The following is a 16,436-nucleotide window of genomic DNA, read 5'->3' as shown; positions in this document are numbered from 1 at the left end:
TGTAATCGGCTGCAAAATGATTCTATACAATTTTGTGGTAGCAGCAACTTAAGATTTATTATGGTAAAATCACAGAATTAGATGGTATGATACTCATTGACACTCAGCTATCAGCCAATTAAAAAAAATTTCACACAATTTGTTATATCCAAAATTCTGTGAGTTGGAGATGTGAAAATGGGAAGGTTCACACAAGACTTACAACAGTTTTCTAAATCAAGCCAGGCACAGGAACACAAATACAGATAGAGAGGTTAACCTCTGATAACTTTTGTGTCTTTGTGAAATGTAGTGAATTAATTGCTCTTTCATTTATCAGCATATGCCAGTAGATCTTTGAATCCTCATGAAATCTCCCCAGAGAGGTGTCCCAGCTCAGGGGGAGTTACTGGCTCACAGCTGCAATCCCAAAATGCTCAAAGGGTCTCACGTAGGGTCACTTTTTAAAGCATTGTGAGATGATTGGCTTTGCTCAATGTTTTATTAGGGCCTTTATTTTTATCAGGTAATTCTAGTACCTTCCAGATCAGGCTACAGTCCAGGCAGCAGGAGTCTCAGGTATGGTTAGGGAGTGCCTGATTGTCCCAAATCACTGCACTTATAACCGAGACAAGAACCTACTGAAGGGGTCACAGAGTGGCCCAGGGAATGATGCACCACCACAAACCCAAGTGCCTGAACAGCTTGTCCAAGGAAGTCACAGAAAATAACAACTTTATCTCATCTAAGGATGTGTGTGGCTGTCTTCTTGCAGTCCCCAGTAGCACAGCGTATTTCTGCAGTGTGTTGGAGGACTGACACAGTTAGGTATGCTCTGTGGTTTGATCTAGTTTCAGTTGGTAGCACAGATACCTGCATGTGGTATTCATCTGCTGGTAACTGCCTCAGCCAGAAAAGCTCTTTCACAGGCATTGAGTGATGGGGAGAAATGCTGTCCAAGGCAGCACTTAAGATACTCTATTGCTGTCTTTGTCAAACTGAAAATGAAGGGGACTTCCCTTGATTTTGAAGAAAACAAGGGGAAATAATTCTGTTTTGTAGCATGTAATTGACCTTGTTCTTTTTTTTAGGGTGTAGGCGGCTTCTCAGTGAAGTGCAGGTTACTGTTTCAGCACCGAGGCAGCTGGGACACCACTGACTGGTACCTGGCAAAGCACAAATTCCTTGTGTCTTACAGCTTCACCTGGCACCCAAGAGAGCCTTTCTTCCTGGGCACATACACAAGGAGAGCAGGGGATTTGAGGGAGACTGTCAGACACAGAAGCCTTGGGGATAGATTGTATGGTCTTGATCTAGAAACTGGAAGAAGTGATGATAGATGGTATGAACAGCTTTTAATCTCGACTCTGCCCGTTCCTGTTATGAGTAAAGCTGAAAACCATGTGGGGAGGAGGTTTCTGGATGATGAGTCTAGGAATTGTCCTGTGCCAGTTGGTATTCCCATGGAAGGTTAACTTAACACTGTATTTATAGAATGCTAACTATGCTAGTGGGGAGCCAGGCTGTGATGTTGCCAAACATTTCTGGAGGTTATAATCAGTTTTGGGGTTCCTACTGTGTACCCAGCAAGCTGGTAGCTGCTCATGCTGGAGTTTCTGTTGCAGCATCCTTGGCTGTTACAGTTCTCAGGTTGAAGAGTTACTTCCCTGATAGCTGTATGCCTTGTGGATGGCAACTCTTTCATATGCCCTTAAGTGGTAGATCCCCATTGCTTGCAGGCTGTCATTTTTGTGGCTGGCAAATGTGCTTCATAAAGCTCTGCTCTGAAGGAGGATAAAGTCTCTAGCTGAAGATGTGGCATTTGACTGCTGACAGTGGTTAATCCAGGGTGGTGTGGATGTAAAGGAGGACTTTGGCCTGTCTTGTGAATAGCTGGAGTGAACAACATGCTCCCATGCATAGGCTGCATACATAAAATGCATGACAAGGTAATAGGAGCAAGAGTACCTCTGCCATTTGGATGTGTAACTTGTAATTAATTCCATGATGCTCACATAACTGCTTTATTCGTGGTACTAAAGGAGCTGCTTGTGTCTTGGATCTTGTTCTCTGATATTATTATGTTCATACAGTCCTTTAGAGATAGTAATTGTTTTACCATTCCTTATAGAGACTAAACAGGTTGGGCTCTTATTTTAAAACTGAGTGCAGCCTTCCCTTACTCCTCCTTACTCCTCTCTTGTCAACCACCTAACTTGTTGCTCAGACTTGCTGATTTTATGCCATCTGAACCTTTCTGGTTGTCCCACACAATCTTTAAGAGTAATGACACATAAAACCAATTTTAAAATCATTTTCTTTTTCAAATTTTTCTTAAAGTAGAAAGAAATTTGAGTAGATTTAGATTATGTCTGTGTCTGGTGACTGTTGTTTTCTTAGGCAATAGTTTAAAGTACAGCTGAGTGCTCTGAAGAGCCTGATGTGCCACAAAGTGGATTAACACCTTGCTGCTGCAGAACAGGGAGGTCTTGAGCTTCCTCCCCCTGTTCAGAACCACACTTGTTTCCCTCCCTTTGAACTGGTGCTGGCAGTTATCTGACCACAGGGTAAGATGAGTCAAGTCACTAAACCAAGAAAAAAAACCCAAACCACCCAAGTGAGATAATTGCTTATTTTAATAATTGGAGTAGTTTCTGTGTGGGATGGGATGAGATGAGAGTCAGAGTCCAAAGCAGAAAAGCATGTGAGGAGAGGAGAAGAGTTCCTCTCCTCTAAGGAGCTATTAATTTGGCTTATGCCAACATACCTCTGTCTGCCCTGAAGAAGAATTAGGTGTCACTGTCACTGCTGAATAACGTGAAATTGAAGGAATCCAGAGCACAAAAGCCATACACTACTTTGTGCTCTAGCCTGGTAAATCTTTCAAAACTTCAATCATGGTTATATTTGTATAACTGTACTATGTTACATGAACTTTACTGTCTTAGGTAAGCTGTGCTTGAAAGTAAGCTGTGGAATTGATTTTCTAGGCAACTACACCTTCACTGAAGTCAGTTCAGTAGCTGTGTGTCTTTTGTTCCTGCTGCCATGCCCTAAACCCAAATCAAATGATTCTTGACACCTGATTCTTTCATTTTCTTTCAAGTATTTGCATATGAGGCAGTTCCATTCCCCCTGTAAATGCTTTCCTCTGTGGAAGTGTTACTGACTGTGCTTTTGAGTTCAAGGTGTTGTACAGTTACTTTTAGTTATTTAATGTGCTATCAGTGGCCTCTAATTTAAGAACTGTTCACTTCCTTTTTCTTCCCTGTTTTCCCAAGTATTCTCCTTCTGTGTATGGAAAATCAGCTGGTTGAGCTTTTCAATTGCTGTACCACTTTGATTTTTGCCTTTTATTTGTATAGCTGCCTTGAACAAATATCAATTTAGGGATGATACACGTCCTACAAATTTAAAAATACTAGCCTGTTTTGTCATATGAATATAAGGCTATCTCTGCAGTGAAGTTCTTAGTACAGTTGCCATCATACAGGCTTGGACAAGTCAGAGGTCTACAGATACACAGTCTGTGTGGAATTGGAGGCATCTGAGCAGTCCCTTTTGGTTTTGACAGCACTCTTTACCTGCATTTGTTTTGACACTTTCTAGTACTATAGTATGGTGTCTTGAACTGTCAGTTGCAATAAATTAAGGAGTAGAATTTCAGAATGTTCTAGTGTAAAATCTTCAGGAAGGTCACGAGTGGCGTCCCCCAGGGCTCAGACCTGGGTCCAGTCTTGTTCAGCATCTTTATCAATGACCTGGATGAAGGGATTGGATGCTCCCTCAGTAAGTTTGCAGAAGACACTAAACTAGGAGGAAGTGTTGATCTGCCTGAGGGTAGGGAGGCTCTTCAGAGGGATCTGAACAGGCTGGACCCATGGGCTGAGACCAACGGGATGCAGTTTAACAAGGCCAAGTGCAGGGTGCTGCACATGGGACAGAACAACCCCCTGCAGCTACAGGCTGGGGGAGACTGGCTGGAGAGCTGTCAGGCAGAGAAGGACCTGGGGGTGTTGGGTGATTGCAGGCTGAATATGAGCCAGCAGTGTGCCCGGGCAGCCAAGAAGGCCAATGGCATCTTGGCTTGTACCAAAAACAGTGTGGCCAGTAGGTCTGGGGAGGTGATTGTGCCCCTGTACTGGGCATTGGTGAGGCCACAGCTCGAGTGCTGGGTGCAGTTCTGGGCTCCCCACCATCAGAAGGACACTGAGGTCCTGGAGCGAGTGCAGAGAAGGGAACCAGGCTGGGGAAGGGGCTGGAGGGCAAATCCTGTGAGGAGCAGCTGAGGGAGCTGGGGGTGTTCAGCCTGGAGAAGAGGAGGCTGAGGGGAGACCTTCTCACCACCTACAGCTACCTGAAGGGAGGTTGTAGAGAGGTGGGCGATGGTCTCTTCAGCCAGGGGACAGGAGATGGGACAAGGGGCAATGGCATGAAGCTGTGCCAGGGCAGGGACAGATTGGATATTAGAAAAAAAACTTGTTACTGAAAGAGTTGTCAGGGCTGGAACAGGCTGCCCAGGGAGGGGCTGAGTCACCTTCCCTGGGTGTGTTCAAAAAAAGGGTAGACGAGGTACTTCGGGATCTGGTTTAGCACAGGATGGGAATGGTTGGACTTGATGATCTTCAAAGGTCTCTTCCAACCTTGTGGTTCTGTGATGGAGTTACTTCAGACCCCTGAATTGCTTTTGGAACGCCTGACCCAGGCACTTAGGCGAATTTTACCCAAATGAAGCAGCGATTGGCATCTCAACACCAGTTACATCCAAGAGCAAAGGTGTGTTTTAATACTACAACTAACAGCTGTTGGTTCTTTGCTCCCTCTCATCGTGTGTTTCCCCCTTGTGTAAGGAGCTGTTCAGTTGTGTCTGCAAGGACTTTGCTTACAGAAGCATTCTAGCAGCACCATGGGCACTTTGTTTAAGAACTGTATAAACCTTTCCCCAGAATGTGGCCAGCAGAAACGGGGTTGTTTGCTCTTGAACCTGTTTTCCTTTCACGTACTGAAACGTGATCCACCCTCTCCTTTGGAGAGGTGCTCGGCATAATTACACTCCTGTCCATTTCATTCCCTAGGGATATACAGAATTGTTTCTTGAAATCTAACTAGCTGTTAATAACCAGTCTCAGTGCTTGTTACTCTTCTGCCTCAGACCCAAAAGGGAACCTGATCTTTGTTTTGATCTAGACAGCTGAAGATGATGTTTGCTTGTGTAGCCAGACTAGCTCAGAGAGGCTTAGCACACTAAATATTTGCACCATGTAGGACAGTTTCCCCAGCAAAAAAGAAAAGCATGTCTAACCAGTTAACTTAAAGACAGATAGGAGCTGTTCCCCAGTCCAGTTGATACACAGCCTGTTCCTAATGTGCAGCAAAGCCCGGAGCCTCAGCAGGAAGGCTGGAGCCTTCCCATGTTTGTGGTCTCAAAGACTTCTCTGATTTTTCCTCCTGTATTTACTGCTCCATTAGAAACCTGAGAGGTAACAGCCTTTTTTGAGCCTTGTCTTGCCTATTTCTGGCTACAAAACACCGCCCCCCCCCCCCCCCCCCCCCCACACACACACACTTTTCATCTGATTCCTTCTTCCCCATGGCTGCAAATACATTGCAGACAGGCTGGCTTGCACGTGGAAAAAGGTGAGAGCACAGTCCATGGGAGACTGCTTGTCTCCCTCTTCCCAGGGTAAGTTTCACAGGAGCTGAAGACAGAGGCTGTCCTGCCCATCAGCAGCCCCTTCTAGCAGATTGGCTGTGCAGTCTTTGTCAACAAGGCATGTGCATCTAGCATGGCTTTCTCTGCAGGCTTGCTGTGCTTTGGCAAACATCACCATGACCTGTTTCTTAAATACAGGTCTCTAGCTGCAGGGGTATGTCCTGTCTTCTGACTGATGCAAGGTTATTGGTTGATCTGAGTCCTTCCTGTGTCTTCAGATAGCAAGTAGAGCAGATGCCAGGGATGCTCTGCCTTCACTGGGCATCCTCTGCATGTCCTCCCCACTCACAGCGCTGTGCATCCTCCCCTTTAAGCTGCTTTTCTGATCCTAGTGTTCAGTATGAAGCATCTTCTAGTCACCCCTCTTCAGTGCTGCTTCTTTCTAGTTTCAGAACATTGCAGTGATACTATTTCCCAGCTGTGATTTGGAGCTAAAGCACCAGGCTGCTGGCTGCATCTCACTGGTTCTTTACAGTAATGTGTCATAGAATCATAGAATTATAGAATTGTAGGGGTTGGAAGGGACCTCAAGAGCTCATGGGGTCCAACCCCCCTGCCAAAGCAGCTCCCCAGGACATATTGCACAGGGCGGCGTCTAGATGGGGCTGGAATCTCTCCAGAGATGGAGACTCCACACCCCCTGGGCAGCCTGTCCCAGGGCTCCCTCACCCTCACTGGGGAAAAGTTCTTCCCCATGTTGGTGTGGAACTCCCTGTGCTCCAACTTGCAGCCATTGCCCCTTGTCCTGTCCCCACAGACACTGAAAAGGGGCTGGCTGATTCCCCCTGCATCCCCTGCTTAAGATAATTATAGACTTTAATTAGGTTCCCCCTTAGTCTTCTCTTCTCAAGGCTGAGCAGTCCCAACTTACTCATCCTTTCCTCATAGGGGAGATGTTCCAGGGCCCTAATCATCTTCGTGGCCCTTCTTTGGACTCTCTCCAGGAGATCCCTGTCCTTTTTAAACCAAGGAGCCCAGAACTGGACACAATACTCCAGGTATTGACAGTTGGGAGTTTGTGAACTGCCTCCCTCTGAGACTGCATGGTGATGTGTTCTTTGGTTAGTGTTGGGTTTTTTTCCTTGCTTTTCCTAAACCTCATCAACCTTTTAAACTGGAACTTTCCTCCTCTCACTTCTCAAGCAGATCCTCACAAAGGAAACTTGGAACACAGCAGCGTATGGCTTGCCATCCTTAGCAGGAGAGCCCCTGGCCTGCTTGGAGCTTGGCACTCTTGGTGAGTGTTCACCTCATGGGTGCTGTCCTTGCAGGCCTTGTGTCTCCTGCTTTGTGTCCACCTTGTTCAAGCCCTAGCAGAGAGGTGCCAGTGATGCTGCCCCAGACAATAGCTCCTTGCAGGGCTCCTGGTGAGAAGAACCCTGTGATGGGGTGGCCCTTCACCCCTGCTCAGCTGGAGAGCTCTCTGGCTTTGCAGGCGCTGTTGCATGGCCTATTGCCCAGAATCATAGAATCATAGACTGGTCTGGGTTGGAAGGGACCCCAAGGATCATAGAGCTCCAACCCCCCTGCCACAGGCAGGGACACCAACCTCCAGGCCTGGATCTACACAAGGCTGCCCAGGGCCCCATCCAACCTGGCCTTGAACATCTCCAGGGACGGGGAATCCACTACTTCTCTGGGCAGCCTGTTCCAGCCTGTTCCAGCAAACTGTTCCAGCCTGTTCCAGAACTACCCCATAGCCCATGAGTGGGTGCTGTCTGTCCTCCAGCCTGTGCACAGCTGCAGGGGAAGGTTGGCAGTGGGCCCTCTTGTCGTTTTCACTGTGATGGGAAGGGGTTGCTTCACATTTTAGGGCAGCATGTTCAGGTGGTAGTGAATTGTTGACCATGCAGCGTTACTTTTGTGCCTCTGCAGTGGAGCTCAGGCCACGTTTTGAGGAGGAAGGAGTAAAGAAAGAGGGAATTTAAGTTCCTTGGCAATGTTTGCAGTTTTTCGTGTAGAAGCTGCAGTATATGAATATTGCATGAATTTCAGAAGCCAAATTCTTATTTAAATGTGCCTTAAAATACCTTCTCAGTTTATAGCAGGAGGAGTTACTAGCTTTTTCTTCTATCAGTTCTTTGGGCTTCTTGTCATTTTTGTCAGGGGCCTGTATCTTCTGGTGATCTCTAGATCCCTCTGAAAGATTCACTTGGAAAATAACTAGTGGAGAAGCAGTTTTTATTGCTAACAGAGAAAAGTCGTTCAAAGTGTGGCTATTGCTGTGTCATATGCCTGGATTTGGTGTTGGTTGGGGAACTGCAAACCTCCTGTGTCAGGAGAAGCTTTGCTAATGAAGGAGCTGAAGCGGGATTGGGGTGGGTGACAACTGCCTCTTTGTTTCAGGGGACTTCAGCAGTAGAGAAGGTGGAAGCCAAGTAATAGGATTCTGCTGAATCTCATTGTGATGACTGGCATGGGAAAAGTACAAAGCAGAACAGAAAAGCAGACACCTCAGATGGGGGGATACTGTGGGGTTTTTTTGTTTCAGGTTTGGGGTTTTGGGTTGGCTTTGTTTCCCCCCACCCCCCCTCTCCTTTTCTCTACTAACATGGTAGCAGTCCACAGCCCAAATCAGAGGAGGGAAGGTTTCTGTCTTACTTGGTGCCTTTTCCTTAGGGAGATAGGTCTGATCAGATGCCTGAAAACCTTCTTATGGATCGGATGTGCACCCCAGCAGCTGCAGCTGGCTAAAGGAGGGAGTAGGGCTGGGATAATGACCCTTCATGGAAGGCTGCTGTGGCCTCTGGGAAACACTGGGATGTCAGAGTGTGTGGAGGGTGTCCCAAAACATGGATCCAGCCCCTGTGGTGGTAGGGTTTACCCATGCATAAGAGCTGAAAGAAAGGCTTTTTATTTAAAATTAATAATTCCAATGTGAACACTGTTCAGTTTGCTTTGAGAGCCATGCAAAGAGCCAGGAAGGTGCTCATGGAGACACGATGAAATCGGCCTGTACACAACTCTGCATGTAACAGCATTGCTGAAAGTTACTCAAACTTTAGCCCAGAAAGCAGAAATGGGAAAAAATGTTCAGATAAACAGATTTGCCTTCTGCCTTCCTCCTTCCTCCTCTGCCAGTCCAGGCAGGACTCTCATATTCTTGGCATCTGTCTCTCTAGAATGACTTAAGTGATACTTATTGTACTCCACCTCTGTCAAGGTAGTTGCTATCGGGCCTCATTCACTGATAAGGGAACTACCCCAGGAAGCCTTGTTTGCTTAATTTCTTATCAGTACTCTGATTAGGCTACTCCACGATAACTGTTCTCCCCTGAATTTACTGCACTTCAGGTTTTGACTCCTTGGTCCTGGTGCTTGGCTAGACCACAGTAATAGAGTTTTATTTCTTGTAACAAATCTGTCAGAGAAGCAGGGCGCCTATGTCCTAAAACACCAGTGATGGACTCAGCTGTGGAGAGACATGATTAGTACCTTACAGCTTTAAGGACACCCTCATTATGTCATTACACTAATGTATGGGGTTTTTTTCCCATCTTAAAATCTGTATTTGGTTTTCCTTTCAGCATATGAAAGAATATGAAGTATGCTAGTGCAGGTCAGCCTGCAAAAGTGAAATGACTGAGGGAAGATGTTGGAAACCTTGTGTGTGGTGTGCAGAAGGTGAATAAGGAATATTTATTTACTTGCCCTTAAAATAACATGAATGTTAATTACAATGCTCAGTGAAATTAATCAAGTGTAAAGTACAGGAAAGGCAGCAGTACTTATGCTGTCCATCATGTTACTGTGGGTTCAAGGACATCATGAGACTGGGCATTGTAGTAGGCACTGCTCCTCTATGCTGGGAAACCCATGATATTTAGAAGCCAAGGGGCTAGTCAAGGGAAAGAGTTCTCTGTTTACATTCCTCCTAAATGTTTGGTAAGACAGAGATTAATGAGTAAAATGGACTTTTGTCCAAGCATGCCATTGCCTCTCTTCTCTCAGGCTACTGAGTTTGTTTACCTGGTGTGGGAAGTGGTCGGTCCTTTGGCTCCTCGCTTACTTCAACGTTCCTGCTCATGTTGCCAGATGTTGGGCTAGCTGATGGCTTGGGAACTGTCACTGCCAGCACTGCAAAGGCTCACACTGGGTTTGGCAGGCAGCATCTTGCAGTGGCACATTGTCAGTGTGAGCAACCTGGGATTCTGTGGATGCTTCTTGACCTATTTGACCTAATTAGACCGCTGTTTACATGGTTGCAGAGGGGTAATTCTCCCCTAGTGTGTCAGGGTCCTTTGGATGATAAACTGATTGGCCTCTTTGTCATACTCCTTCAGTAGTTGCTTTCCAGTTATTCCTAGGTAATTCTCTTTTGTAGGGATTCCCATGGCATTGCGACATGGAATATGAATAGTCTGCTGGGAGGCTTGAGTTAGTTATATATGTATCGTAGAGAAACTTCCATGCTAGACCTATCCATCTTCAGGAGGCCTTTATTTTCTTGCCTGCTCTCACTTGGCATTCTCCTTAGTTGCTCATTTAATTATTTTTACATAATTCTGATTTGACATGTTTCCTGAAACCAGGGAGGTTCAGACCACCCACTCCACCCTTCCCTGAAAAATGCAGTGTGTTGAAATCTGCATTAACACCCAGTCAGTTCTCATGGCTGTACAGCCCCATCTTCACTGCCGTGCTGCAAATCTTGGGAGGCAGAACCATGAGTCACTTCACCACCGAGCAAATGTCTCAGGTTCAAAAAGTAGCCAGTGGCTTTTACCTTACAGCTTGTGGGGAGGTGCAGCTCTTCCACCTAGTTCTGCCTGAAAGAACTGTGCTTGCTGAGGTCTCTCCCTCGTGCCTGTGTGTGCTCTGGGCTGCCTTTGGGACTGCTACGTAGAGCTTGTTGCTGTTGTGTCAGAGAACATGAGGCTTCTTGAAGGAGGAACGAGAGGGCAAAAGGGAACTGGATAAATAGTCTATTTAAATAGTATATTGTGGTGTTCTGTTTGCTTTGCCAGGCTTTCCACCCCCTCCACTGTAACCGTTTGTGCAGAGCATAATTTATCACCTTGGTATGTGTACAGTGAGTGGGGTTAGCAGTACCTGTCAGACTGAAGGGATTCATTCTGATTTTTCCTCCCAAAGTCTGAAGTGATTTAACTTATTAATTTAAATATTTTTATGCACAGTTAAAAATGTTGACTAGTTAAGATTTACACTGTTCAGAGTGACATGATATGGTTCATAATTGCCTCAGCCTGCCAAGAAGTTACAATCAGTGTAAGGATGGTGTCCAGAACCCCGTGTTGGTGAGATATGGGGGGCTGGAGGGAAAGAAAAAGTAGTATCCAAGCAAGAAGTCATATTTGGGGTTCATATTTGTAGGTTCACAGTCTGTGACTGCTTATTTTGGCCTGTAGCTAAACAGGCCATACAGCATACATTTTTGCACATAGATGTGAAAGAAAGGCAAGCTGGGCCTGCTTTGTTTTTATATCACCTTTCACCCTGGTCTTATGAATGCATGTCTAGTTAGCATGAAGTAATTGTTCTTAACTGTTTCCTACTTTGTGTGCTGTTTCAGAGCTGAGCAAGAGTTAATACATCTCAGAATTGCCTACATTTTTCAGCTAGACAAAATTATGTACGAGGAGATTGAAGTCTGTCTGTAAAGCTTCCCAGCAGTAGGTTGCTGGCATCTTAGATAATTCACCTGCATGGGTGTGATGCATTATTCTAATTATTCTGGAATAATTGAAGTGGCTCCTGAGTAGCCTAAAATAGTGTGGACTCACTTCTTAGTTGTGGGAGTTTCTTCAGGCAGGATTAAGTCAGTACTGGCAATTATATGTAAATAATGAATTAAGGAAACATCCACTACTTGTTCCTAGTTGGTCATATTGGTGGTGTGTTTCTGGTGGTTTAATACTGTGCTTTGCTAATGCTGTCATTACCTGTTTTTCCATCCTTCAGCATAGACTGATCAGAGGAAGATAGTGTGACAATGGTGGGAATACAAATGGTCAGACAAAGGCAGTAAAAACACTAATTTTAACACTTACTGTAAGTCTCCAGTCTCAGAGATGAAATGTCTGAGGTCTTTGAGTGATGCTCTGTTTCAGAATGCTGTTGGGGAAAAGCCAGCATCATTTTGATCTTCCTCTTTCTGCCTTATGCCATCTGTCCTTCATCCCACATGTGCTATCCACGTGTACTTAAATTCTGTTTAGCCTCTGCACGCTTTCTGCCTCTATTAGGTGTGGGGAAAATTATTTGCTATCTGTTATATCCCTAACCATGGCACTTTTCATGACTGCATCCCTGGCAGGTAGTGGGTGAGGTAACCCTGCAGTGAACTGGATGTCTGTTCAGCTGCCTGCAGCACACTGGGCTCTTGTGGGCCTAAGCTGACTGAAGGAGACGGTCTGTGACCATGCTTAGAAGATGCTGAGGAGCCCCCAGCACTACTCTAGCTGTGGAAATGGGCTGGCAGAGAAGGGTCAGGTGCATATGCTTTCTGAGCCCCTCCTTCTTGTGTACTTTACAGTGCTGCAGGCGAGTCCTCGCCCTTCTTTTTACTATCTGCCTCTTGCTCTCTGGAAATAGCAAAGGTTGCAGCAGAGCCTGAATGTGAGCCAGAAGCCCAGCGCTGCTCTTCCTTGTCCTTTCCTCCCAGACCTCCTTTGGGAGCCGCCGACTTGGACCACGGGGACAGTCCCCCAAGGAGGGCAGCAGCTTCTCGTTCCTGGTCCTGGCTGCTGGTTTAGCTGGGCCCAGCCCTGCCTTGCTTTCTCACCTCTTCCAGTCTCAGCCTGGCTGCAGGACCCTGACGGAGGCAGCAGGAGCTTTCCAAGGGGCTGGGGGTGAATGGCCAGGGCAAGCGGGGCAGCCATGCCCAGCCTCTCTGTGCCCCGGCCCCGCTCCTGGAGCTGGGGCTGTGTGCTGCCCTCGTCCCCCCCAGGTATGTGGGTCTGGGCTGGGGGTATGGAGGGTGAGCCCTCGGGGCTGGCATTGCTTTCAGGTAGCTGGGCTTGGCTGGGCAGTAGGCATCTACCCCAATCCTTGTCTTTCCTCGGATTTGCCTACCCTCTGCTGTGGTAAGAGTTGGCAATAGCTCCCCTGCTCGTGCTCCTGGGAGCTCACGGGTGCCTTTCAGGCCTTGCAAGGGTCTCTGCAGGTGCACTGTGTTCTTCATGCTGCAACTGATGGGAAAAGGTCTGCTAAACAAGCTGTATGCTGGTACTCGACTGTGTGCTGCATGCATACACAATTTGCAGGGCTCAGCATGCTTCTACCTTCAGAGTTTAAAGGAGTACTTAAAAATGATGTATCGATGGGCAAGTGGTGATTAACCACTCTTTATTGTGGTCATACTGATTCGGTATCAGGGTGTGTGTTGATCTACTGGTTTCTGCCTCAGCCTTGATAGCCACTCAGCACACAAAGTACCTGTACCCAGGAGCTGAACTGAGTGGGAATCAGAGAGGAAGAGGTGGGAGCAGTTCTGTATCGATATGGTATCGCGTGCGCGCCACTCCTGCGGAGTTCCCGAGTAAAGACTGAACCTGCTCTACTTGATGAAGTTTGGCTTGCTTTGCAATGGAATTTTAAGGCCTAACTGGTATTTTTGGTGTGCCCTCTTGTTCACAGCTGCAATTTGCACATCTGTAGATCTTTTTCCAAAACCTGTTGATAGGCAAACATCTCAAGTCAGTTATTTGTTTGTTTTTTTTCTTTCCCCTCTTTAGATGACAATCAAAACAAAACCAATGAAAAGAAAGAGAAGAAAATGGTTTCTCAGAAACCCCAAGGTACCATAGAATACACTGTAAGTATTGGTGTGTAGTTTGCATGTATCTGCTTTTGAAAGTGGGAGTTGTTGAGGTCGAGTGGGAGCCAGCGGCACGAAACGGAAAGCACTAAGAGAATAGGGGCTGCAGTTTGTACCTGTGTTTACAGGTCTTGCTGTCGTTGTGTAGGAAGAGCTACCACTGTTCAACACAGGTCTTCCCCCTGTTCTCATATCTGCCAGTTCTGGTTTTACTTTGGCACCATGGCTCTTTAGTAATCAGCTTTTGCTATTCTGCAAAATACTTCTCTTCCATGGTGTTGTCAAATGGCTGGGCTGGGCTTGGTCCTGAGATGATGTGAGACCACTTTAATCTGGAACAGGGTGACTCAGAGGATGGGTTCTGTCCAGAAAGTCTCTGTGTGAGCCAGCCAGGTCCCTGAACCTCACCCTCCATCACACAGGGCGACTGTAGAAGACAAGTGTCCTAACTGGGAACAGCACAAATGCCTGACATGCTGTGGCTGCTGGAGGTGCAATGAACTGTGCAGTGTGTCCTTTCCCCACTTGCCAGACCAGTTCTAAATGAGGTGGTGCTGCTTTCAGGCTTTATGAGGAAAGGGAAGGGACATCTGTAACACCTCTCCATTTTATCTACTGTACAATATGAGATTTTTTTTTTCTTTTTATTGGTACTGACTTATGTTTGTTAAATAGAGGGTGTGTTGAGATCATCAAATCTGTGCCCTGCAAAAAGTCTGTTAAATGGGTTTAGTTCAGCTGCTGTGCATGAGTGTGTTCACTACAGTATCTGAGGCGTCACCTGTTTCTTCAGGCTGGAAATCAGGACACCATAAACAGCATAGCATTGAAGTTTAACATCACCCCAAACAAGCTGGTGGAGCTCAATAAGCTGTTCACGCAGACAATTGTGCCAGGCCAGGTAAATCTTTTTTTACTACCTGAAACCTGATTATCTGCTATGTATTTAAAAGTTTTTACTACTTATATGTATCTGCTAGGTGCTTGGATACAAGGATAATGGGCAGTTGTTTAAATCTCTCAAAGGGGAGCTCACTAGATTATTACCTGGAGTTGGAGGGGGAAAGCTTTGCAATTGCTATATATGACTTTTGTTTTTTATTTGCTGTCACTAAAGCCTAAAGATGACTCTGAAGCTGGAAAGGGTAACATAGCTGTTGTGAGAGAGTTGAGTTCTTGGAAAGCCTAGATAAATCCTATAAATAACACATTAGAGAGTTACAGTAATTGAAATGGCTCTTTGCCATTATGTTGGAGATGAGTCAATCTCCTGTAAGATTAGAAATAAATGGAGGTGGAGTGTTTGGGGAAGGGTCAAGTGAAGGCTGAGACCTGGTTCATGAAGAGTAGATCTCTACTTCTGCTCCATGGACACGAGGAGATAGAAGTGTCCTGGTTTGCAGATGGGGAAACTGAGGCATAAGAAGATGGTGTGACTTGCCTAAGAATATCCAGCTGGGATAAACAAAGTGATTTTATTTTTCTGAGCATTTTTAAACTGTGAACATTTGGGTTTTTATTTTCAACTTTAGCAGTATCTTTCTTTGCTCTGACACTTGGAACAAATGACTGTTTTTGTTTGAGGTGGAGTTTGAAAGCTGTACTGCAGTACTAAAGATCTGGGATGCTCACTGTGAGGGAATGTGAAAATTTAAGCAAAGCATTATATTTTTACATACACTTGCACTGGTGTCAGTTTGTTTTTTGGGCGTTTTTTTTTCTTTTGGATGCAGTACATGATGCTAAAATGCAGTTTATAAAAGATGATTGTCTTAAATTGGGAGATGCAGGTATGATTTTGGAAATAGACAACCTGTAATGAAGAGTTACAGACTTTGAGCAGTAAAAAAATCCCCCATCTTCAGCAACAGCCTTTGGGTGATCAGATTTCACCAGTACAAGTTAATGACTCTTAATAGCCAGTTTACAGTTTTTAGTTGCCATCTTTGCTAGACAACCTGGGCTTGTCAATTCTGGGGAGGGGGAAAGGGAGTTTCAAAACAAGAAAGGGTTTGCATTCTGTGGAAAACTTTTGTTTTGCAGCACAGGCAACAAAAGAAAGGTAGGGCTGGATCCTGTAAGTAACCAGACCTGCTCCTGCCCTGCCGTCACCTCCTATGAAGGAGGGCTCTAGAATAAGTGTTGTTAAGAGTGCCAAGCAATCATAAGCCATCAGTTTCAGGCTGTCTTAGTAACAGAATGTAGCATTGGTGGCAAATAACTTGTTAAAGGTTGTGTCTCTTACTGTTTTGACACTGGTGTTTGTCTGTAGATTCTCTTTGTGCCAGAAACAAGTGCTGCCAGGCTGTCCTCTTTCAGTCCCGGTGCTCCTGTATCTCCTTCATCATCAGATGCTGAATATGATAAACTCCCTGTAAGTAAGACACTGGTTCACTGCTCTTAAACTCACACTGTAACTTCTAATGGTGAAGGCTGTGTAAATAGCAGGTTTTTGAAGTTACAGTTCAGGCCTTGTGTGTAGTGCAACGAGTGATGTTAATTTGCTGGACTGCAACATTTACCAGCTCTTCAAAATATTCCAAATTAAGGGAATTATGTCTGAGTGTAGAAAACCAGCACGAGTTCAGTTGGGCCCAGTCTATCAAAGCAATTAAAAATGGTGTAGTGAACTTTTTAAAGAAGAGAAAGTTAAATGAAGAATGACTTAGTGTTTTACCCTGGAGATTTCTCTGCTGCTCTTGATCCTGCTTTGGGAGCCTTCAGCACAGAGGCTGTTTTGTCTGAACAGTCAGTTTCTTTCTAGTTAAGTGTATTATGGTGGTACTCAGATATTTTTCTGTAGAGAAAAAGCTTTTGGATTTACACGTTGTGAAAGGCCTTGGCATAGCTCATCTTTCATTTTCCTTAGAAGGGTGATTGCCCTGGACGATTTTAGATATTAGTTTTAGGGATGTTGGCTGCCCACTTGCTGATATTAAAGCAATTAGGCCTGTCAGATCCATA

General features: G+C 45.5%; 1 protein-coding gene across 1 annotated transcript in view; it reads left to right on the top strand.

The window, feature by feature from the left end:
* Nucleotides 1–16,436, top strand: part of NCOA7 (nuclear receptor coactivator 7) — a 94,242-nt gene that overhangs the window by 51,584 nt on the left and 26,222 nt on the right. The window contains exons 4-6 of the mRNA XM_084261739.1: nucleotides 13,390–13,469; nucleotides 14,266–14,373; nucleotides 15,745–15,846. Of these exons, the coding sequence (XP_084117865.1) occupies nucleotides 13,390–13,469; nucleotides 14,266–14,373; nucleotides 15,745–15,846 (290 nt within the window). The remainder of the gene's footprint in view (nucleotides 1–13,389; nucleotides 13,470–14,265; nucleotides 14,374–15,744; nucleotides 15,847–16,436) is intronic.

This window comes from Gallinula chloropus (genome assembly GCF_964237585.1).
Source record: "Gallinula chloropus genome assembly, chromosome: 3".
NCBI classification, from domain to species: Eukaryota; Metazoa; Chordata; class Aves; order Gruiformes; family Rallidae; genus Gallinula; species Gallinula chloropus.
The sequence above is the reverse complement of the archived record's forward strand: the minus strand, read 5'-3'. Positions and strand labels throughout refer to the sequence as shown.